This window comes from Leuciscus leuciscus, assembly GCF_965113295.1.
Source record: "Leuciscus leuciscus genome assembly, chromosome: 7".
NCBI classification, from domain to species: Eukaryota; Metazoa; Chordata; class Actinopteri; order Cypriniformes; family Leuciscidae; genus Leuciscus; species Leuciscus leuciscus.
Genome location: NC_138731.1, coordinates 15,628,549 through 15,653,796, shown reverse-complemented (window position 1 = coordinate 15,653,796; position 25,248 = coordinate 15,628,549). Strand labels below are relative to the sequence as shown.

The following is a 25,248-nucleotide window of genomic DNA, read 5'->3' as shown; positions in this document are numbered from 1 at the left end:
GAACAGACCACCTTGTCGGTTGATGTACGCCACTGTCGCTGTGCTGTCTGAACGGACTAGTATGTGTTGGTCCTTGAGCAACGTTCAAAAACAGTGCAGAGCTAAATGTACTGCCAGCAACTCGAGGCAATTGACAGGGAAGGACGAGACGAGGACGAAAGTGGCGAGGCGGAGCTTCGCACACTGCCATCCACGGCCTCTGGGGGCTCAGAGATGGGAATGTCAGTTCTTTCTTTAAGGGAGAACAAAATATTCTCCCCCGGCCCTCCACCGGGGAAAGGAGTGGCTCTGCAACCACCTCCTGTGAAGAACTGCAACCCATCTCTGAGCTGCCCGTATCAAGAGCGCCGCTTTGCCTGGTGTTTGGCAGGCTGCGGGGCTGGTACGGAGGAGGGCACCCTCGGTGGCGAGTGGACTGAGGCGTATGAGCCGGCGGGTGGGTGGAGGCAGCAGCTGGCCGCGGGGGCAGAATATGTTTAATAGCCTCAGTCTGCTCCTGGGTGGCCGAGAATTGTTGGGCAAAGTCCTCGACCGCGCTGCCGAAGAGGCCAGCCTGGGATATGAGGGAGTTGAGGAACGGGGTTCACTCAGCCTCTCGCATATCAGCCAGGCTAAGCCAGAGGTGTCTTTCCTGGACTACGCATGTGGATATCACCTTACCCAGGGAGGTCGGTGGTGGCACACATCTCTTCCATGAGCCCTGGATCAGCCCTACCCTCGTGCATGTCTCTGAGCACCCTGGCCTGGTAGACCTGGAGGATGGCAATAGCATGCAGTGAGGAGGCAGCCTGCCCTGCAGCTCTATAGGTCTTCGCCATCTTTAAAAAGATGTGCCGCGTGCAGCTCTTTTAGAGAGGATAGAACTCAACAGCAGTGCTGAAGCGCCCAGGGAGAAAACACACACTGTTGGCAGATCACTGCACAGACCAGCAGCAGGAATGAGATCTTGCTGGAACACGGCGTCACACCAACACAGCTGAATAGTCGCTCGTCTCGTATCTAGAACTCATAGATAGCTTGCATTGGAGAGAAGTGAAGAAACACTCGGCTCCGAAGCAAAAACATAATGCGAGATTGCCGCACTGCTCCTTTTATACCCATGCAGTATTTTTTATCAAATAAATGTAGTCTTGGCGAGCATAAGAGATTTTAACTACACCTCTTGACATTTTTGTCTTGACAGACTTTTACATTTAAAAAAAATCGATCAAAATTATTTTAAATTGAACATTTTCTGTGCTTCATTTTTATGCTGCCATATCTTTCAATTAACATTTCCTATGTCCTCATATTTCAACTGTCTTTAAAAACATACTAAATAGTGTTTTATTAAAAATATAAAAATGCATATAGTTTCCTGTGATGGGTAGGTTTAGTGTAGGGTGATAGAAAATACAGTTTGGCCAGTATAAAAACCATTACGCCTATGGAATGTCCTCACAAGTATAGCAAAACAAACCTGTGTGTGTGTGTGCGTGCGTGCGTGCGTGCGTGCGTGCGTGCGTGTGTGCGTGCGTGCGTGTGTGTGTGTGTGTGTGTGTGCGTGAAACAAGCACCAAAGTGAGACACTTTTTTTTGCTTAGCATTCATTCTTTAGAAAATATCTTGAGAATGTTTATTATAAAAATATAAATGTTTCCACTACAAATCATTTTACATTAGTAGACAAGGCCATCTACACACTCACACACATACACACACACACACACATCAATCTAAAGAAGGGGAACAGGACGCAAAACAGTATTGCTCTTCAAAACATCTTCAACAAATAAAACATAAGATACACTGATAAGGTTGCAACATAAACATGTCATAACTTACTGAAAGCTTACTGAAATAAGAACATCTGCACTGTGTATGGTGGTTTGTTGTTAAGAAATAAATAATAAGTCATTATAATTGTTTTTATGTAAAAACAAATACAATACAAAATAACAAAATATAATACAATGGAATTCTGTAGAGGTTGTACAGATATCTTGTTCATTCTTTTATACATACATACAGACATTTGTACAGGGATGGCCAGGTAAATGATAGTACCTCTAGAGTCACCATTGCTATCATCACAGGTCCGGTTCACATGCTAACAGCAGGGGTAAAGCAACATTTACAGGCAGAATCAAAGGGGTGTAGAGGAAAAATGGATTGTTCCTTCATAAGGTAGTGCAGTATATGGTCAGACTGTCATGTGCACCACAGATTTTACGATGAGGATGTCTTAAAGAAAATATTCAGATGATGATTTGCAAATGTTGAGCCACTTAGAAGTGTATTAAGCCTAATGGCAATATCCAGTCTCAAATTAATAAATGATCAGGAACCTATTTTGAAGATGTGAGTTGTAAATCCTGAGTGTTCATCATCAGATAGCCGCTGTCCTTTCAGAATAGCAATAGCAATTTGAGAAATGATCATAAGATCAAATGTAGGACAGTTTCTACGCAACATTTTATAAATGAGGCCCCTGAACTCAAAATGAACTTCACTACTACAGAGCATGGCTATGTTCGGAATAGTACACTACCATACTACTCTTACTATTCTTAAAGTATACACTGTATGTAGTGTGCACAGAAGGCATGTGTTCTGTATGCATGGAATATCCAGATGATATACTAATGTATACTATCAGAGTACACTGCACACAATGCTATATCCAATGCAACACGCTTGATTTAATCTTCCATTTCCGGTGTGACACATTGCAGGAAGTTGCTGTGATATTTGTTCTATTCTTTTCCCCAAACCAGTTCAAACTCCGCCCCTCAGATTTCATTGGTCATGTCATGACAGGTGACTGATTGAGCTGACCAGTGAAAGAGGCTGTGGGGTGGAGTTTGCCTTTAAAGGGGTAGTTGACCCCCCCTCCCAAAAAAAGGAAATTCTGTCAGCATTTACTCACCCTCATGTCGTTAAAAACCTGTAAGACTTTCTTTCATCTGCGGAACACAAAAGAAGATACTTTGAAAAAAAATTGTAACATTAACATGTTTTTTTGGTGCTCATTGACTTAAACAAATATTCTCAATATATCTTATTTTATGTTCCACAGAAGAATCATATAGTCATACAAGTTTGGAACAACATGAGGTTGAATAAATGATGACATAATATTATTTTTGGATGAACTATCCCTTTAAGTGGTTTGAAAAAACAAAATCACACGTGACATTTAATTGTCTTTCTTGACTCATTATTTGATTGGCTGCCAAATGTTAAACTCAGTGTGAAGCACAATTCATAACTCATTCAACTTCCATAATCTGATTTCCAGAATATAAAAAAAAGAAGAAAAAAAAAGGTTGGTGTTGCCAGAATGTAGTCCGGTGATTGGAATGAAGAGGCTGAAAAATCAGAGTGATTTGTGGCCACAACCAAAAAGAGTAGTAGCCTAGTTTCTGAAGTGGAGTCATACTGATATCAAGTCAAAGTGATTTCAAATAAAAAATGCACACATATTTGGATTACAAATTCTCAAAATGATAACTGGTTGTTGTTGAATTAAGCAAGCAGATTGATGAGGTTATGTCACAATATTACTTTAATCTTCTTGCAAAACCCCTTTGTTTCACCAATTAAACAGGCAGTATGTAAGCTAGTATTTTATTTCGAACATAGCCCATGTCCCTCATATACATCATATCTGAGACTTCTGAGATCAACACACTGCTGGTATTGCGTCTGGTTTTCTCATGTGATGCAACCATAAAAATGCTTGGGTACATTATGATTTACTGACTGTTACTGATTCTAGTAAACAGTTTTCTTTTTATTTGATAATTAATTCATGTATCATCTGAACACAGTGGTACAAACAAACATATGTCATGGGCTACATTAACAAATAAACCTTTTAAATGGCAAGTTTACCCAACGCCTCTACTCTACTCCATCCCTGATTCTCGAGAATGGCTCTCTGCACTTGCAGATAAATGGTTTATTATCAAATATATAGCCAAATGTGTCAGATCCTAACAAGCATTACCAGATTGCTCTAACAGTAACCAGCTGTATCTCTCCTGCTTTTCTTCAGAAGAATTAAAGGGGGCTTTTTTCACAAGTGGGCCAAAACCACCCAAAACTATTGCCTCTCTGAAGTGCTACAGTACCTTCCAAAAGGAAGACGGATGCGTTTGCAAAGTTTTTTCCTGAAGGCTTTTTAATGCTCCCCTGCCACATGTGAATAGTTTTTCACTAAATCCATTCAGAGCAGACCGGCTTGCATCCTCTAGGAGTCTTTTGTCTATAAGAGCCATGTTGCATGACCATAGACTCCTAAACACGAGGCCCGCGCTCATCCGCGTCTCGCCGATAACACAACATGTTAATCGCTGGGAGATTCGCTCCTCGTCTCTGCACCTCGTGTCCGGGAAGACGTGATCATTCTCCAGGAAGGTTGTTCTGCTTTGCACATGTATTCAAGAATTGTAGTTCCACTTCCTCTTTTCTTTCAAAGGTCTATTTCCGGTCTGTTAAAGCCAAAGCAGCATCAATCTCATATAAGTATCTTTCTTTTCCGTCACTAGTTTTTAATTTTACACAGGAACTGGACCGTTCTTTGAGTGTGTTTCAAGTGTTGTTAGGCTGCTCACGATCTTCTTCTGAGGTCCAACGATCGTCACACCGACTTTCTTGAAGTCCCTGTGTGTCAAAGCGGAGAGAGAGACAGTGAGTGTGGGTAATATAGCTCTCACGGTTTGACATATGTTGACATTAAGGACAAGCCCGCAGCGTCGCTCTGCCTCAGACTGCATGTGTCAGCCATGCAGGACAAAGTATTCCAGACGGACACCATGCTGCCATATGCATACAATAAGTCGAGGAGCTGCTCTCTGGATTCGTGACAGACTTTGTGTTATAACTTAAGAAAGGGTTGATTTACAGCTTCCAGTGATGAGAAATTGGAGAAGCTGCTACATTTTCTGTGTTGGTTATTTCTACTGTAATTTGAAAGGAACAGCACTGTCAGGGTTACCCCAGAGGGAAAAAGAACGACATTTCTCATTTAATGAGATCCATGCAACAGCTGACAGAAGCTTGCATTATTTACAATCGTGAATAGACTCTCCAGACTTACCATATGGATGAGTTCATCCCGTGCACAAATATCCTACCTGGTCTCGTAGGGAAAACGTGAATCTAAATGAGGTTTTAAACAACGTAAATTGTGGTTGTTCACAGGTGAAATGTCCAGAAGTGGCAATAAAAGAACGGTTTACTCTCACTGAGGTACCATAACACAGGTTATAAGGTTATAAGGGAATAATGAATTACATTTTTGCTCTGTTCCACAAATATCGAATGGCTTTTGTAACATACAGTATATATTACAAGCCTACCTTGCCACTCAAAAACAATAACTGTTCGAAAGTTTGGGGTCGGTAAAATATTTGATCATTTTTGAAAGATGTCTCTTATGCTCACCAAGACTGCATTTACAGTATTTGATCAAAATACAGTAAAAACAGTCATATTGAAAACAAATATTATTGTAATTAAACAACTGTTTTCTATTAAAATTTTATTCCTGTGATTGCAAAGCTGAATTTTCAGCAGCATCACTCCAGTTTTCAGTCACACAATCCTTCAGAAATTATTCTGATATGCTGAATTGGTAATCAAACAACATTTTGTATTATTATCGTCAATATTGAAAATAGTTGTGCTGCTTAACATTTGTCAGGATTCTTTGATGAATAAGTTCAAAAGAACCGCATTTATTTGAAATAGACATTTTTGTAACATTATAAATGTATTTTACTGTCACTTTCAATTTAATTTACCCTTGCTAAAAATAAAAGTATTAATTTATTTGAATGGTAGAGTAGTTCAGGACTCAACAAGGATGGCCTGATGTCGAGCAAACTTAAAAAAATTGGTTCCCTTTCAAAGGAACTCGTGCTGGGAAACACTTTGGGGAACGCCCTGAAGCGCGTGTAACAGTAGTCCAATCTTAATTGGCTCTGCGTCATGACGTAGGATGTAACTTAGCACGCGCCGGTTTTCCTTCTTTTCTTTTTTTTTTTGCCAAATTCATGGGTTTGATTCTCAGGAAATGGACAAAAATGGACAGAATGTCCTGTGTGTGCTATTACTAGTTTAAATGCATTAGAAAATGCAGTGGTCTATTCTCAGGTTGAATTGTGGGTATATAATTACATTTAATTACATTTCATTAAAACATTTATTCATGTAGGTGGTACTGACTGATTTAAAGTCACTAGAACATATTTGGTGATATAAAATATAATTCCACTCAATGGACATTTCACCTGGAAACTACAGCTATTTGTAGAGCGTATTTCAGGTTTTACAAAAACCTATGTCAAGTCACGTTTTCCCATTAGATCAGATTGCACTGCAAAAATGTGACAAACCAATCACTTTCATGAGCTCAAGTACAGGAGCTTTTGCAAAAGAACAAACAGTAACACTTTCTATGAAGACCAATGCTTATAATGAATTATAGCTCCAATGATACTTATTTATAAGTAAGTATTACTATTTTATAAATATATTTATAAAGACTCATCAAGACTGCATTATAAGAACAGTTATAGTTACATTTATATAATTTTTTATAATTACTTATAAGTCATGCATTTGCTTTTTCAATGCTCATGTTCATAATCCATTATACACTGATTTATAAGTATTAATTAGTCAGCTGTATGGTTCTATGAATTTATTTATAAAGATGCAGCCTGCATTGCTATAATGTTATTATATTAATTACTATTACTTTTTAGTAATTCAGATTTATTCCTGTCAAATAAGTGAATATATTGTTATTAATAAATAAATACTTATTGATAATACAGTTACTAACCTCTATACATGCCTCATTGATGGCTTTAAGTAAAGTGAAAACAGAATGCAATTTATCTAAAGCAAATGTTAAGAAATCATGAAGATGTGCTCATTATAAATTTTAAGTTGTTTACTTGTAAATGTAACTAATGAACAATAATTCATATAATAAAATAATGGAGAAAAAAACAGAAATCATTAATACAAACATTTTATTTAAAAAAAAATCTTTTTTAATGTTACATACTAGCAAAACACTGCAACAATATGTTTTAAAGTATAACTCCAAACTGCTATAACCAATACCATGCTGAGGAGATAAAGATTTAAACGAATCAAATGATCATTCATGACCTCTAATGCAAGCATTAGCCATTAAATGCATAATTGATAACTAATTGGTACAGCAAACAAGTGTCTCTGGAACTATTTTATATTTGATCATTTATAAATCAGTGTATAATAGATTATGAGCATGCACATTGAAAATGCAAATGCATGACTTATTTGCATTTTCTAATTATACAAATTATATAAATGTAACTATAACTGTTCTTATAAAGCAGTATATATCTTAATGAATCTTTAAAAAACATATTTATAGAATAGTAATACTTATAAATAAGTATAAATGAGGCTATAATTCATTATAAGCATGGACTTCATAGAAAGTGTTACAGAACAAACATTAAATTCTTAGTATTGTCAGATCAGGGGATGCAAAAGCTGTGCAGTAAACATCATTACAGCATATTAGTGCAAGCAAGTTTATGTCACGACCTAGGTTAGGCTATGCCTATATGCCTATAGACATACCTCAGGTATGAGTTCTGTTAGATACACTTCTACAAAGTGCAGCAGCGATTTAGTCCCGAAGTGAACATTAGTGCAAACAAAAGCTTGAGGGAGCAACCAGCAATAGAAAAGCTATGACCGAAACCCACCATCCAGTCTATAAGCTTTAAAGTGTTGTAATTCCCATGGACGGCTCCCACTCAGGGCACGTGGCTGCTGGTCTGACTTCAGTCAGACAGATTCTATGGGCAAAATACAGCTTTAGATAGACTGACACATGGCTGTTTATCGTCACTGCACTGCTAATGCACTGACATCAGCCAAACAAATGCTCTCAATGCCAGTCAAGACAGGCCTGCAACATTTCTGTGAGACTAACTAATTCAGTGATTCTTTGGGCAGGTATGTCATCTGTAGCGCAAATTAAAAGCAAGAAAAAAAAAAAGAAAAGAAAAAACCCAGCTGAAACCAAAGAGTTTCTGCTACACCATTATAACATATGTAAAACATCTTTACTGCTGGAGGAATCAAACATGCATACCAGGTTGATCAAATCATTCTGGTTTTAAAGCATCCCTTACAAAAAAGAAGTAGACTGTAAGTAAAGTAAACTTAGAGTATAATTTTTTCAAATATACTTTATGTAGTAAATACACTTAAATCAATGCACTTGTAGTATTTGTAAGTGTACTATTTCAATACTTATTGGGACTAAATTGCTCCACTTTTTAGTTTTTTTAAATTATACTTTTAAGTTGGGATGCACCAAAAATATTGGGCAGAGAAATCAAAAGAATATAAATCAAATTAGTTGGTTTAGCAAGTATATATTTCCTTCAGTTATGTAGTAGTTCACAGTATGGCACACATGCGCCATTTGAATTCAAACTAAATCGTATGTGCAAGTTACGTTTTCTTTCCTATTTTCTTGCTCTTGAACGGATTAATTCACACAAAATTCCCATATAAGCAAGTATTCTGCTCCTGTATTGTCTTTTGTTGGTGGATTAACATTGAGGACAAAGACAGCAGGTTTATTTGTCACTATAAGAGCTGCACGTATCCAACATACAAGCTTTCTTTTCAACTGTTTACGTTCACTTGTGACATAACTGACTGTTTCACAGGAATACTTGCTTATATGGGCATTTTAATATAATTTTGTGTGAATTCATCCGTTCAAGTGCAAGAAAACATGAAAGAAAACGTAACTTGAACATACGATTTAGTTTAAATTCAAATGGAGTATGCAACTATACTGTGAACCATGGGCGTCGGAAGAAAAAAAAAAGTGGGTGGGTCCTCCCCCAGAAAAATGTTACTGGAGTAAATACCATTTCATGTATTCTGGTGCCTTTTAATTAAAGTAAACTAAACTCCACTTCACGTCGGGCGGTTCTTTGCCTCCACGTCGTGCATTAAATGCACAGCTATCCGTGGATTATCCCGCTAATACCATGACATATGCCAGCAGCAATGACAACTTAAAGCTGTTATTGATGTTTGCAACGCAATATTTGACTGGAAGGGTACAACGGGCGGTTACTTTCGTCAGTTGCGGCTCATTGAGAAATGTAATGTAGCGATTCAGCGGAAATGGAGTTTAATTTATGAGGTGTTAGTGAGGCCAGCAGGGGGCGCTCACCCTGTGGTCTGTGTGGGTCCTAACGCCCCAGTGTAGTGACGGGGACACTATACTGTCAAAGAGCACCGTCCTTCGGATGAGACGTAAAACCGAGGTCCTGACTCTCTGTGGTCATTAAAAATCCCATGGCATTTCTCGTAAAGAGTAGGGGTGTAACCCCGGTGTCTTGGCCACATTCCACCCATTGGCCCTTACCAATCATGGCCTCCTAATAATCCCCTTACATTGAATTGGCTCTATCACTCTCTCTCCTCTCTCCACCTATATCTGGTGTGTGGTGTGCGCACTGGCGCCGTTGTACTGTGGCTGCCGTCGCATCATCCAAGTGGATGCTGCACACTGGTGGTGGTTGAGGAGAGATCCCCTGATATGATTGTAAAGCGCTTTGGGTGTACAGTAGTACATATGAAAGCGCTATATAAATGCCCGATTCTATTCTATTCTATTCTATTATTAGGGAATTCCTCAAGTGGAATGGATTTGACTGACGGCGCTCTGAAGAGCGAACAGACAAATGCGCTGAATCAGAGAAGGTAAACGTAAATGGGTCCAATATCATTGGTCTTAAAAAGTGGGTGGGTCTTGTCCCACCCGTATACAATGGTTCCGACGCCCATGCTGTGAACTATTACAAGTGAACTTATTTGTTGAACTTTGAAGCGTACTCTTAGTAAACTACTAGTTTAATACCAGTTTTTATGCACACCTTAGAAAAACTATCAATGTTTCTAATAGCACTCTGTACAAAAAAGATGAAATTCAGTTCCACCCCTTTACTATTTACTCTAACCACTCAAAGCTGATATGTAACTATAAACTTGATCATGTAAGAATATTAGATAGTACTGTATGTAAAATATGGTGGAGTGCTACCTAAAAGAAGCCAATCTGTGTGGAAAAAGTATCTTATAGACCACTCAAGGAACTACAAGCAAAGCATATTTAGAATACTAAATTATACTTCTCTTAAGTATTTCTCGATCAAAAGATTAAGTACAAGTATAGACCAAATACAAGTATAGGCCAAACGTTTTTGTGTACTTATAAGAGAGATGAAGCCTACTTAAAAAAAAAAAAAAGATAAAATATACTTACAAGTACATAAAAAGCAGAAAGTATACTCAATTTACTAATATATAAAATACTAATAGCACACTTGTCCTTCAGAATAACTTTGTTTTAAATGTCAATTTACAATGTATTTACTATACAGTATGAAAAAATTGTTACCATTAACTACCATTTTTAAAAACAAAAACACAAGAAGGTATAACCATTGAATGCTGCCTGCCATATAAATTCATATTTGTCTAGTCTAATGTGACTTGAGCTAAATAAGGTAAAACTTTCAATGACAGATTAAAAAAGCATAACGTTCTGTTCAATTTAGCATAAAATTACAATAAGAGGCAAAACATCTGGTAAACTAACTATGGCCTCATCAACAACAAAAACCAGAGGCACACAACCAAGGTAACATGATAAGTGAATAAATCATCAATAATGATGTCTCTCTTGTGATTCTTCGTGTCCCTGATAGACCCTTTACACTGCAATGTTTTTAGGGCTTATTTAAGTTTGAAACAATTTTGAAGCATTTTGTTTGGGGACGAAAACGTTGATCTTTATGACCACAGTTTCGCCTAAAACTCTCAAATTGGTGCACTCCTTATTCATTTTGCTGAAAAGACTAATATAAATCTAATTGGCGGTGTAGAGTTGGTCTATGTTGAAATTTTTTGTACTTGTTAGTGTTGACTTGTAACTGGTTAGTACTGATGGGTGGTAAATGCTGGTGTGATTTTAATTTGTTTCTGGATTATGTTGTTGAATGCAGATTTGATGCTGGATGGTTCATGCGGTCTAACACTAATTACACTTTATTATGATAGTCCACTTTAGACATTTTACTAGCTATAAGTAATTTTGCAACTATATAAACTAACTCACATTAATTTGAAACTATATGTCAACAAACTCTCATTAGAGTAATTAACTGTTAAATTAGGGTTAGGGTTTGTAGAATAAGTTGACATATATGTTTGCAAAGTTACTTATAGTCAGTAGAATGTCAGTGGATGACTTTGAATGACCAGGGAAATAAAGTGTTAGCAGATATTAATCAGACAGTCTACTAAAAAGAGTTATCTAATTTGGTGCAGCTTCTAGCCTGATTAGCAGTGGTTTATTATGGTGTAGTTTTAGCAATTGTACTGGTTTGGGCTGGTTAGTGATGGTTGCTTTTTATTAGCAAAATTTAGTGAAGCTGATTGATCTTCCACGCTCTCACGGATGAAGCTGATTTGGTGAAGGTTAGTGCAGTTGACTGTGGTTAAACAGAATCAAAAACACATAATGGTGATCCTGGTCTTTTCAGCAGTTCAGACATATAAATTAACATATTTTACTTTAAAATTCACAAAAATTATAAACACGCACGATTCTGTGGTCAGACCAAAGAGTGGTGTTGTTCACTCACTACAGAAGGCCAAACAAACTGCATGTTAAATAACCCAATCTGGGTCATGGATGAGGGCCGCTATTTGCATGTGATTATTTATACTGACATTTGAACAAAATATAAAGACAAGCAAACAATTACAGACTGCTCAGTGTTTAGATGTTTGGTCCTGAGGGTACACCGTGCAGCACAGCACTGCCACTGTTCCGAGACCGGGTCTTTGATCATTTTGAAGTTATGAATGTCAAATTATTTACATTGTCAAATGCCTCGTCATTTGAATTGAAATCTGGTCTCAGGAGATGCTAACCAGGCCAGGCAAGGTTCCTATTCAACATCTACAAAGCATTTCCCATAAACGCAGATCCACATCGTGGAGCACAATAGGGGCTTTATTATTAGAACTTAGTTTTGACTCAGCTGAGATTGTCCAATGCTGGGGATTATGGGAGGATAGCACTTTTATTTCTGGCAAAAGGTGTTTTACTTTTCTTTTTTTGTAGCATTTATTTGAATACAAGAGAAAAAAAAACATTACAAAAGCACTGTCATTGGAGATTAATAACAAATGTTATGGCCACCATTAAAAGATTAAAGCTGGGCTTCATTTACTGGAAACTGATCTGTAAATAAATTTGGCATCATCTTCAACAACGGTTTTAGGCTATTTTACACTAATAATCTTAAATGATATCTCTTGTCTGTTGCCTTGGACTCAAAAATACAGAATGTATCATACAAACTCTTCAGTAATAGGAGAATGACTATAAAAGGCCAGCCATTACATTTAGCCTCTCAAACCAAACTGCTTTTAGACCCATCAAAATTGTCAACAACAACAACAACAACAAAAAACCTTCTCTTTTTGTGTTTCACAGAGAATCATATGAGTTGGAACAACAAGAAAATTAGCAAATGACATCATTTTTATTTTTGAGTGCACTGTTCCTTCAAAACTGGTGATATACACAATATATACAAAATGTTTGTATGCTTGTTATGATTCTTTATGCAAATACAGATCACTATCAGTAAAAAGTTTCTGATTGGTAAGATTTTTAATGTTTTAGTCTCTTATGCTCAGGTAAAAGCAGTAATATTGTGAAATGTTATTACAATTAAAAAATGTTCAATTTAAATATATTTTAAAATGTAATCTATTCCAGTGATGGAAAAGCTGAATTTTTAACTGCCATTCCTCCAGTGTCACATGATCATTTACAATATTCTAATATTCTGATTTAGTGTACAAGAAACATTTCTTATTATTGTCAAAGTCAATGTTGAAATGTTTTGTCCATTTAATATTTTTGTGGAAACCTTGATAGACTACCATTCAAAAGTTTGGGGTAAGTTTCAACATTGATAATAATAAGAACTATTAATAATTGAGTACCAATAATTTAGCACCAAATAAGCATATTAGAATGAGGTCTGAAGGATCATGTAACACTGAAGACTGGAGCTTTGCCATCACAATTATATTTTATATGTAAAAGCAGTTGTTTTAAATGGTAATAATATTTCACAATATTACTGTTTTTACTTTATTTACAATCAAATAAATGCAGCCTTAGTGAGCTGGCTTCAGACTTCTTTCAAAAATCTTAATCAGTCCAAACTTTTGACTGACAGCGCAGATTTTAGTTTTATAATACAAAAACCTGAAAGGCTCTTACTCTGCTGAGGTTTTGGCCAGTGTATCACAGGAGCTGTAGCTGACACCAGTGAACGCATCTTTACAGGGCAACGTCCTTGCACTCTCCAGCCAATCACCCATCGTGTGAAAGGAAGTGATGTCAGTGCTGGTCCTGTCCAGAAGCAGATTTACCGGTCTGGGAAGAGATGAAAAACAGAGGAAGTACCGTTAGTTGTATAGTGAATATTTAAGATTAAAGGTCCTTGCACACTGAGTCCGAAATTTTCGTATGCATTTTTTCGTAATCGTGATTCGGTGGCTCTGAATTTTCAAAACACCATTCAAATTTTGCTTGGTGTTTGCTTGCTATGGATGCGAAAAACGCAGAAAATAGAACCTGATCCGAATTTTTTTATGACGCACGAAAGTTTCGGAGGCAGTGTGCAAGCGTGAGTGACATAACATGAGACATAACAATCCAACGCGGATTTCGGCCTTAATTATGTAATTTCTGCACCAGTGGCATCAATAAATGATACTGGAAAGTATTTGGCTGTGCAGCCCAAATAAATGACAAACTTCACCCTTATGAAGCGCAAGTAACATTCATTTGCAGAGCTGATGCACAACAACTTTTTATTTGAACACAGCCCATGACTGTTCCTCTAACTTGCTGACTCAGGAAATAATACAACACTGAAGTTGTGGCGTCTGCAATTCCCATCACGTTTGACAAATGTCATTTATGGAGAAAACAAGCTTATAAAAGTGCAAGCAGAGGGTAAACACAAAGGCCTTCAAATCTGATATGCAAGCTTTGCCTTCAAGGTCTCCATAAGGAAATACCTGCAGAGAAGTGGGACTGATTCTCTCCATCTGTGTTATGGCAAGCATTCCCCAGGAAGAAACCAATACATTTAGGAATGTTTATTCGAATACACAGACATCTCTGTCTCTGATGACTTCCCATTGTTCACATACCAAAGCTTGTTTCAATTGTTTATTGGGTAAAAGGCCAACTCATAAACCAAAACCTTTATAAACCTACACGAAAATATGTATTATTGCAGTATAATTAGCTTCTCAAACAAACACAATACTTTTAGGTGTTATTAGCATATACTGTTTGCATTTTTTTTTTATATATATATGTAATCCTTTGATGGACAAATACTGTGTGGACATTTTATAATGTAACCATACAACATTATGAAAAAAATTCCAGATCACATTGTGAAAGTAAAGAAAAATATTTAAATAAATCAAATAACATATGTTAATTGAAAAAATAACTGAATTGAATTGAATAAAAAAATGCTTTTGTCTTTGTTAATTCAGGTGAAACTATCAAAATGTATCTGATGTCAAATCATCTGAAATCCACAATTCAGGGCCAAGAGCACCTGATCAGAACCAGGGGAACAGACAGAAAGGAGACCACAATCCCTGTGGGAACTGCAGTTTATATTCACGTAAATAAACAAATTAGAATACCAGGAAGTCCACTCAGATCCACATGTTCCCAGTGTTCATTACTGTGTGATGAAAATAAAAGAATAATGTACGCTGAGTTGACTGGAAAAGAATGCTGAATGGATCCAAGTAACTTGGCAAAGGGGATCAGTAAGTGCTGACACAGCTCATTGAATAGAGCTGTCTGCAAGACTGCACTGATGTGCACAGGAGCTTCAGAAAGCATTTCCTGATGTCAGGAAAGAGAATAGAGAATCTGAGAATATCGTAATCAATATGTTTTTTTCTGTTTACACATTCATGGGTCATATCTGATCTGTGCCACATGGGAGGGAAAAAAAATCTGAATTTGTTCACTTACACCATGTAATGTAAATGCAGCCTCTAAGGTACAGCAGCCGGCAAAAAAAAAAGTCCACTTTAGATATTCTACTAACTATAAGTAACTTTGCAACTACATGTCAACTAACTCTCATTGGAGTATTAGTTAGGTTGGTTAGGTTAGGGTTACGGTTAGTAGAATAAGTTGACATGTACTTGCAATGTTACTTATAGTCAGTTGAATGTCTGTTGGGGAGCATAAAAATAAAAGTGTTATCAGATATTAATTTATGCAGACAGTCTACTAATACTCTAATGCCTGCTAGTTGATTGGTAGAAGCACAGTTACTTATAGTTAGTATAATGTCTAGGACAAAAAAAACCTAAAAAAACAAACCCATATCAGTTTAAAACTAAGGGTCAGAGAAAACTAAATTATGATCTAGATTATGGCACAAGTCTTAATAATAACATAAAAAAGTAAATAAAAAAGTATTGCATACTCCCCTTAATTAAAAATGGTTCTATCTCATTGCTAACAAATATATGATATCTAATTTCTAATATATCAGAACCCTCAGAGCTGACTAGAAATTATTAAAGCCAATTATGTACATAATGTGTGGGAAAAGATGTTTTATTATTGAAATACTGCAGATAATATAACACAATCTGCGATTGTGTTTCACATTTTTAGAATAAATTTGTGCTTGGGTGGTGTCACCCATACAAATTGCAGAACCTAATATTTACTGTACCAGTGGGAATACTATTGTTTTTCTTTCTTCAGTCGAAAAGAAATTAAGGTTTTTGAGGAAAACATTCCAGGATTTTTCTCCATATAGTGGACTTCAATGGGGGCCAATGGTTTGAAGGTTCAAATTGCAGTTTCAGTGCAGCTTCATAGGGCCCTACATGATCCCATCTGAGGAATAAGGGTCTTATCTAGCCAAACAATCAGTAATTTCCTACAAAAAAATGTAATGTACATACTTTTTAACCACAAATGCTTGTCTTGCACTAGCTCTGCGATGTGCCACGCATTATGCTCGTCTTGCATGTCCATGATTTCACGCATTACGTAATCACGATGGAAAGGTCAGGTGGTAACCGGTTGAGGTGGAAAATGTAGGGTAGGGCGAAAAACTCCTAAGTGTTTGACTTAGTCTTTGCACGTTCACTTTGTAAATACTAGGTCTGTACTTCCGCCTACGTCACGCGTGACCTTTCAATGTGATTACGTAATGCATGGAGCATCATAGAGCTAGTGCAAGACGAGCATTTGTAGTTAAAAAGTATATAAATGTTTTGGTTTTTTTGACAGATCGTTTGGCTAGATAAGACACTTATTCCTCAGGCTGGGATCGTGTAGAGCCTTTGAAGCTGCACTGAAAATGCAATTTGGACCATCAACCCGTTGGTTCCCATTGAAGTCCACTATATGGAGAAAAATCCTGGAATGTTTTCCTCAAAAAACGTAATTTCTTTTCGACTGAAGAAAGAAAGACATGATTATCTTGGATGACGTGGGGATGAGTAAATTATCATGAAATTGTAATTCTGAAGTGAGCTAATCCTTTAGTATGATAAATAATTTGTACATCTTAATCATAATGGCCAACATGGTGGAAGAAAGTAAAGATTTGACAATATGATCTAGAGAATTTTTTTTTTTTTTAATCTCTGAAGCACCATACTGATAACCAAGAGATGTCCAGTTCTCTGTTGTATGTTGTTTGTTTGTGATGTGTAGCTACATTCTCACTAAAACTCACAAGGTTAAAAAGAAACAAGCAGCTGACGAGGAGAAAAATCTTTGTTTTTGGGTACAGAAGTGATAGCTTAAACTCTGGCATAAACACACTGCATTTGACCGCATCAGCTGCTGGCGTCAGAGATCTGAGCGTCACTCGACAGGAGCACAACAGGCCAGAGGGTGAGGAAGAAGAGAGGTAAACACTCAGGCTCTCTTTTCTTTTGCTTTCCTCTCTCCCCTCTGGTGTAGTGACCTCTAAATAACCGAGGATGCTTAGTATCATGTTTTTAAAGTTCTCTGGGGATAGGAAAGGGGGGAGGATGTTCCTCACAGAGAAACATCTGGGTAGCTTCGTCACGGACAAAAATGCATCTCTTGCTGTGAGGAGGCTCTGAGATTGTGCACCTACTCTTGTCCTAAGAGTGCCAACATTTTACTTCCGAGCATCTGCACACCATCTTTCCAGCTTAAAGTGGTCTGGCCTTAATGTCTAAGGTCCTTCCATGAGAATAGCAGGAGTGCCGCCCCATTAGCATGCAGGGCATGTAGATAAATGAGGTGCAAGGGCTTGGACGCAGCTGTGGCTTCAGACCGGCGGCAGAGGAACCTCAGAGTGTGTCTCGCTCAGAGAGCCATAAATCACCTTGGCCCAATGCTGATCCCCCATACGGCCATGTTAAAAGCCAATCAGGAAAATTACATGCAAACTCCCTGGGACCCATTTTCACTTTCTTAAGAAACCATTAGTCACTGTTACATACTTCATAATAATAAAGCTCCTGGTTATAGCACTTACGTCCACACTCGTGCCGGACGAACCCTCTGGTCAATTGAGTCTTATTGCAATAAAGAGAGGAAAAGAGAGGAAAACAAGAGTCTTCGACCTTTTTTAGGCCAAATACTCTTTAGTGAATAGATATTTAAAAAGGTAAAATGGATAAATAAAATGGATATATAAAACTTGAAGTTTGGCCTATAAATACACAGATTTAATATAGTATAATATTATATACTATTACTTTTTATTAAAAATAAAATAAAATAAAAATAAAAATCTAAAACAAGAATGACTTGTAATATATATTTGTGTGTGTGTGTGTGTGTGTGTGTGTGTGTGTGTGTGTGTGTATTTTTAGATTATAATTTTTTACATTTTGATTTAAAAACTAATAATTTGATAACACTGTTCAAAGTAATCTTTAGCAAATCTCTAAATATTTGAATTTAACAAACTATACATTATAATGTTGTGATGCCTAGCTTTTTAAAACTATTAGTGTTAGCTTTTATTATTTTATTTTACATTTGTTTATACAAAGTAGCATAGACTTTTAAAACAGTTACAGGCCATGAAACATGAAAATAAATTAACAGCTTATTACGATCAATAAGAATTTAAATATCAGTGCAATATTTTAATTTCAATTCTGGACTTTGTGAAGGATAAGGAAAGTTCTTCCACACCAGAAAGTGTCAAACCATTACAAAATAGACCTCACCAGGGGTATTGTCATGCTGGAAGAGAAAGATTATCTTTCCCAAACTATTATCACAAAGACAAATCAGGGGCTCTTGACAAACCCGTTACCCAGAAGTCTACTGTATATACTTTTGGCCATGTTGTGTATAATACTTTAAATAACATTAGTACTGCATTCTGGATACTGGAGAAACAGGATGTCAGCAAATGTTTATCACAAACACTGCCTGTCTGACGACTGTTTCTGCAAACTGGCTCCATAAATAAACTGATTTTGTCTAGAAAAATAATCTGTAGAGAATTTTGAGGTCTTATGTACATCTTAATCATAACTGTAAGTGACCAGCTGTAGGAGTGTGTGATTATTCTAGACCTGGGGGGAAGACACGAATTAGAGTTCAGGAGGAAGAGAGAAACATTTCCTCTCATTAGGGATCATGAGAAAGTTGATCTGAGTGTGACACTAAGCAAAAGAAAGAGCGAAAGGCAATTTGGGATCAGAACAAGCATCTAAAACTCGGTCAAAAGGCAGTCCTCCTGGGTACGAGAACAGCGACGTACCTGGACGCAGTGCTGGCCGTGATTTTAAGACTGCTGGGGTTGCGGATGAGCTTATCCAGGATGCTGACGATCTGCTCAAATTTGGGCCGGTTGTTTCGGTCCTTCTGCCAGCAGTCCAGCATCAGCTGGTAAAGGGTAGCAGGGCATTCCATGGGCGGGGGAAGACGATAGCCCTCATCCACCGCTTTTATCACCTGAGGAACATACGAAAATATCGTCAAGCTGAAGTTCTGTCATTCTGTCTAAAGGTGTGGTCACATTAGCAAAACGTTGGTGAAATTTTGTCAACGTTGAGATTCCTTCAGATTTGTCTATTATCAATAGTATATCAATGTTGCTCACACAGAAGTCACTTTCAAAACAAGCAGCTTTCTGTTGGTCAAAGCGGCAAACTCATCTTACCCAACTGCAAAATCTTTTGCCCTCATGCGAAATTCCTGTTTTCATGAATTCCCATTAAAAATGACTGGATTTCACCCATGAAAATTTGCCGTACATTGGTAAATGTGACCGTACCTTAACATCACTCCTCTCCTATCACAAGATTGGAAAAACACATACAGTGGGTGAGCAAATTATGTAAAAATTTCAATTTTTGGGTGAACTATTTCCTTCAAAAGATGAGGTACTGTAATTTGCTGAACTATTTTCTTTAATTTCCTGTATTTTGAGTGCCTAAGTCAGGACATATTTCTTCCTCTTCCCCAACTGTCACCATCCAGTACGATAAAACAAAAACAAAGCATATCCGTCCATGCAACAACACAAAATCAGCTGCCTCAGAACTGTGACTCCCTTTTGCTTTTCATCACTTGATCATCGGAACTGCCACAATCCAGTTCAAATAAACTCTCAGGGGCTTATTTGCTCAGGGTGAAGTTACTGAACTGCAGCAATTAGGCCACTGCGCAGGGTCAGTGCTAAAGAACTAATAACATTATCAACACAACAAGATTTCATAACAAACCACTACACATTAACCACAATTCCACACATGGCTCTTGTTCTTAACTCTCTGTAAAACCTATAGCATTTCTCTCTGCCTGTGAATCGAAAAGAACATTTTCCCCATTGGCTGCTTAAAGGGGACATATCATGCTAAATCCACTTTTTTAGCCCTTAAATGCATTTTGTTGTATATTTGGAGTGTTTAGAAGTACAGAAAAGTTTAAATGATTCTCTTCAGGTGCTTCGTTGATATCTTTATATTCTGTTTTGGTCATATTTTTCAACCGGTTCAGATTTTTCTGTCATCTATGACGTTTTTCAACTATTACGTCACAGTATTTGCAGCGGAACTGCCAAATAAGGACATCGACTTCCGGCCCACCACTTCCAGCAATCCGCCATTTTTATTTCTCGCTGCAATTTTGTAGTCTAAGCTCAAGGATGCAGAAGTTGCGAGAGGGTAAGTTAAAATGTTCGGTTGTTGGATGTAGTAACCCACACGCTTCATTACACAGTCTAATGTAGATGAACTGCCGCGCTTGTGACAGGGCGCATGTTTAACTGAAAGAACGAGCAGAGAGAGAGACACGGTCGCGCGCGCGCGCGCACTCTCTCTCTTCGGAACCAGGCGAAAGTGTAAACAAGACTTCACCGTCTCCAAACTAGGCGCTGTCTTGCTCTCTCTCCCTCGCACATATTAATCAAAATAAATCGACACGGTGGTAAAAGGTCGGAAGACCAAAGTTTCATGTGTAAATACAGTAACACACAATTAAGATACATACATCCATATGAAGACGTTGTTCTACAGGTTCGTCGTCTTAATTTTCATCTCGCTCCGGCTCCGACTCGAACATGACAAGTCTTCCGTTGTTGACATTTTGTTAATAACGTGTGAATAAAAGTTTCTGTGCCGCTAGATAATCGTATCTCTGCTATCAAACTACAAAAATGGCCGAACGGGGTGGAGTTGAACCGAGTGTCGCCTCTGCAACCTGGAGAGGGGGCGGGGTATGAAGTGTCTCAATTGCATTTAAAGAGACCGCACCAAAACGAGTTGCTCTCAGACGCACATCAGAAAAGGGGTCGAAAAGGGGCCTGTGGAGCTATAATAATGAGGAATTCAGATCCAAGCATTGCAGTTCCGCTTTATATAGACCACAAATGTATGATTTATATGTAAAAAGGAACGACTTAAAAGCATGATATGTCTCCTTTAATGTGTGTTTGGTTTTATGTTCTTGTGAAGCTGAGTTTTCCTTTTTTGTTTTTTCTTTACTTAATAAGAGCAGTTTAGAACAGCATGAATGGTCTAGCCATGCTGTTCAACAGCAAAAGTAGCTTGGTTGCTGGTTGATCAAGAACAATCTTGCTGGTTTAATTATATTGATCACCCAGTAAGGAAAATTCTGTCATTATTTACTCACCCCCAACTCAGTCATTTCAAACTCTTAGTGGCTGTTCACACAGAGCACTTCACTGTTTTTCTGTAAACATTCCCTAGATCAGGGGTTCCCAATTTTATTTTTATTTTTTTGTCCGCTGCACTTCTTACATGTAAAATCATCGGGGCCAATGGCCAGGGTTTTTTGGCACACCGAATACCTTGGTCCAAAGCGGGCCAACTGGGGCTTGAGAAGTGGTCATGAACAAAGCCGGGGTTTACCTGAAAAGGCCCACTTTGCCACCTCATACATTTATAAGATTTTTAAACAAACAAACCACTTTCATGATTTATTTCCACACAAAATCTGTTACTCCATTTTAATGTTAAATAAAAACATAAATTCTTTCTTCAATCATACACTATGGGAGTAGTGAAAAGCAAATGTTTCTTAGGGTATGCCTTTTGCCCCGTTGTACCTGTATTTTCAGTGGAACACAAAATGCAAATTTTTGTAAGACTCTTTAAATCAAATCAAACATTGAACATATGCCACACTGATCTACTTTGGCATGGAAGACATCGGATTGCTTTGCTGACAGCTGCTCTACTCACGTCCTGATTGGACATCTCCCAGTAAGGTCTTTCTCCGTAAGACATGACCTCCCATAGGACAATCCCATAGCTCCATACGTCACTGGCCGAGGTAAACTTACGATAGGCGATGGCCTCTGGTGCGGTCCATCGGATTGGAATCTTGCCACCCTATAAACAGACAAAATCCATCTGTCAAGGAAACATATTGCCATCTGTGACAATATCCAAACACGTATTTTGGAATATCAAGCATGCACTCTAACTTTCATATGCCAAATCATGTAATCTGTATGCATATGTGTTTAAAACAGCCCATATGTAAAGTGTCAGAGCTTGTAGAAAAGGGATTTTTGAGAGTTCCATGCATCTAATTAATGAACATTTGAAATAAGCTCTGAGGTACTATTAAGATTTGATCGTGTTTGAAATGGGATTGACTATACAACACGCGAAAGCAGGAGGTTGACACATGTGCTCTAGAAAGTTTCATCTTTGTCTAGTGTCTGCGCTATTTTTCTCCAGAAGTTATGGCCGATAAAAATAGCTTTGTATTCTCATAACCCCCTCACAAAAGCACTTGTCAATGCAGGCATCAGTTGTTGTTGTTGTGGTCTCTGGTATTTTGTTGTTGTTCCGTCTCTTTAGTTTCGTTTTTCTACTGTGAAACAAGGCCCGGACCAGTTGCCACCAACTGATTAGAGCAAAACAAATTCAATGCGCATGTGCAAAGTACACAAGGTAAAAAAAAATGGGCAACACGCTTACTATTCTGGTGGCTAAATTTTTGTATGAATGTAAATATAGGTCATGATTCTCTCTATTAAATCACTGTGCAACAAAACACTGTCTACTCTAAACGACTTCACATGTGACAATGCATGTATTGTGTTTGACTGCAATGGTGTGGATGAATGAAATTGAAGCTAACCAGAGTGAAGAAAAAAAAAGTGATCTCTTTCACATCTTCAATGTTTCTGCTAGACATAAATGAGGTTACATTAACATCAAGATGAGGCCTTTGCTTAAGTCTCCTGCTTCTCACACTTTTTTTCTTGAGGCAGATAATTCTAACTCTCTCACAATGGTCTCCTAAGTTTTGGAAGAGATCTCATCATCATCATCACACATTGTGCTCAGATTTTTCTCCTTAGCTGGAGACTCTGGATCGCTCACATTGGTCTGCACACTTACATATAATTAAATAGAGTAAAGGATATGCGTATTTGGCGTGCTGTCCGAGGGGAGGGCTGCGAGCTCGGAATTTGGCCCGAACCTAGAGTTCTCCCCCATCCCAGGTTTGGGATAGGAGTACTAAGTGAGGAGATGGGGTGGTGGAGGGATGCTGGAAAACTGTCATATAACAGCGGTAAAAACTGCTGTATATATATCTCCTGATGTTAATTGAGTTGACTGGATCAGCTCCTCCCATGATAATTAGGTTACTTATCTGAACGTGCTCCTTCCGAACTTTATTAATAAAACATCATATCCGGAAAGATCTCAACAACATCACACACTGTGCTCATATTTTTCTCCTTAGCTAGAGACACTGGATCGCTCACATTTGTTTCCTTTAAAGTTTCAGAAGAGATCTCAACAAGATCATCCGACATCTCTGTGCACATAACCCATGTCCGACAGTTACTTGCTGTCTCTTTGTGATTGTGAAAATTGTTTCTACACCTTTTTTTCAGTGAACTGTTCTATCTTTGCTCATGGTTTGTGGTAGACCAACACCTTCATCGATCCTGTCCTCAGCTCTGAAAGCTGGCTGGGCTTGTTTCATGTGCTCAGGTCCACTTTCTCTGAGGACCTGCTTTGTATTTATCCAGCTCGGCTGCTGGGGTAACTCTACACTCAACCTTCATGAAGGAGGTAGACTGAGAGAGAACAGGGTAGAGCCAAAGCCAACCACGCAACCTGGCCAAGTCACACAATTCCTACCCACATTCTCCAAACACAAGTCCTTTAAAAAATAAACTCACTTGTGCACAGGCCTCCCCATTGAGTGCGTACAAACAGTCCCTGCAAGATCACTGCTAATGAATGTAAAATGTGACACAATGTATCCTTTTGGTTTAATAGAAGTAGAAAGTGAAAGTTGCCAGCATTCTTGTGGGTTTGAGGTTCTCATAGCCGCACAATGATGCAGTGGGGGGTCTAGTTGTAACGGTGAAAACATACATTTACATTGGCTGTCTGACTAACACAAGTACAACCCAAGCAATTTGGGTTTATCTAACTAATAACATGTTGGGCTTCCCCTCCCCAGCATATGCTATATATCAGTGTAACACTTATCTTAGGTGACACTTGTATTGGTAATTTAAGCAGCAATATCTCTTCAAGCCTCACATGCTGTAGATTTATGCCCGACTCTAAGTGTATTTATGCATTAGTTATCTCTTCTGATAATGAATGCTGCTCTTAAGGATGAGACTGACAAATATGGTTATTAATCCCAGGGAATAACGTTCAGACATGCTGGCTGAGAGGAGACAGTGAGCTACGTCAACCATGGCCTGGCCCGCACAGAATGTGCTCTGCAGATTTCTAGAGAATTGGGAAGCCCATCATTCACAAAGTTCTACACATGCCTTGGTAATGCTTTCAGCTACAAAAAGAGTGAATTTCTTTCAACTCTGTTTAACACATTTTACCTTATTTAAAACCCTTCCACAGATTGAGTGCAGATTCTGTATGGGTGTAAAACCGGCTGAGAGAACATTCGGTTAAGGCTTGCTAATAAAGCACTAAAACACACTCCTTTCCCAAATCTAACATTCTAACATTCTAACATACTAACATACATACATACATACATACACACACACACACACACACACACACACACACACACACACACACACACACACACACACACACACACACACACACACACACACACACACACACACAATGTTAAACAGATAATAATTGATGAAGGGCTATTGAATTAGCCTATTTGAAAATAATGCACACCCGAGATGGTAGTGCGGCCACAACACAAAATGAAATTATGTTCAGATGTTTTATTTCAAGACATTTGTTTCAGAGAACCCGGGTGTAACGGGGTTCAATAGTTATGGGAAGAAGGAGGCGGGAACCGGCGAACATTCAATATATTTTAATGACAAAAATAAACCAAATACAAAATGAAAGTAAAAGCCAGCAGCCCCTCACGGACGACTGCTGGCCACACAAAACAGAAACAAAACACAACATAAAATCAGGCCTGTCCTCTCTCGCTCTTCACTGTCGTCGCTCCTCCTTTATGCTTCCGCTCCTCCGTGAGAGATGCGAGACCGGTGCGCCGTCCTCCCACGGCCCTCGACCTCGTCGTGCTCGCCACACCGGGTTATGACAGTAACC

General features: G+C 38.1%; 1 protein-coding gene across 3 annotated transcripts in view; it reads right to left on the bottom strand.

Annotated features, from left to right (window-relative positions):
• Positions 1–1,585: 1,585 nt before the first annotated feature.
• epha3 (eph receptor A3) overlaps positions 1,586–25,248 on the bottom strand; it is a 133,251-nt gene continuing 109,588 nt past the window's right edge. The window contains exons 14-18 of one of the 3 annotated variants that reach the window (XR_014207397.1): positions 21,895–22,044; positions 18,948–19,141; positions 13,397–13,552; positions 2,936–4,647; positions 1,586–2,871 (exon numbers count right to left, since the gene is read on the bottom strand). Coding sequence is in view for 2 of the 3 variants with exons in the window: in XM_082175292.1 (XP_082031418.1) it covers positions 4,542–4,647; positions 13,397–13,552; positions 18,948–19,141; positions 21,895–22,044 (606 nt within the window). In the remaining variant the exon portion in view is untranslated. Of the gene's footprint in view, positions 4,648–7,760; positions 7,854–13,396; positions 13,553–18,947; positions 19,142–21,894; positions 22,045–25,248 lie in introns of all 3 variants that reach the window. The other 2 variants (XM_082175293.1, XM_082175292.1) reach the window with 2 other exon arrangements.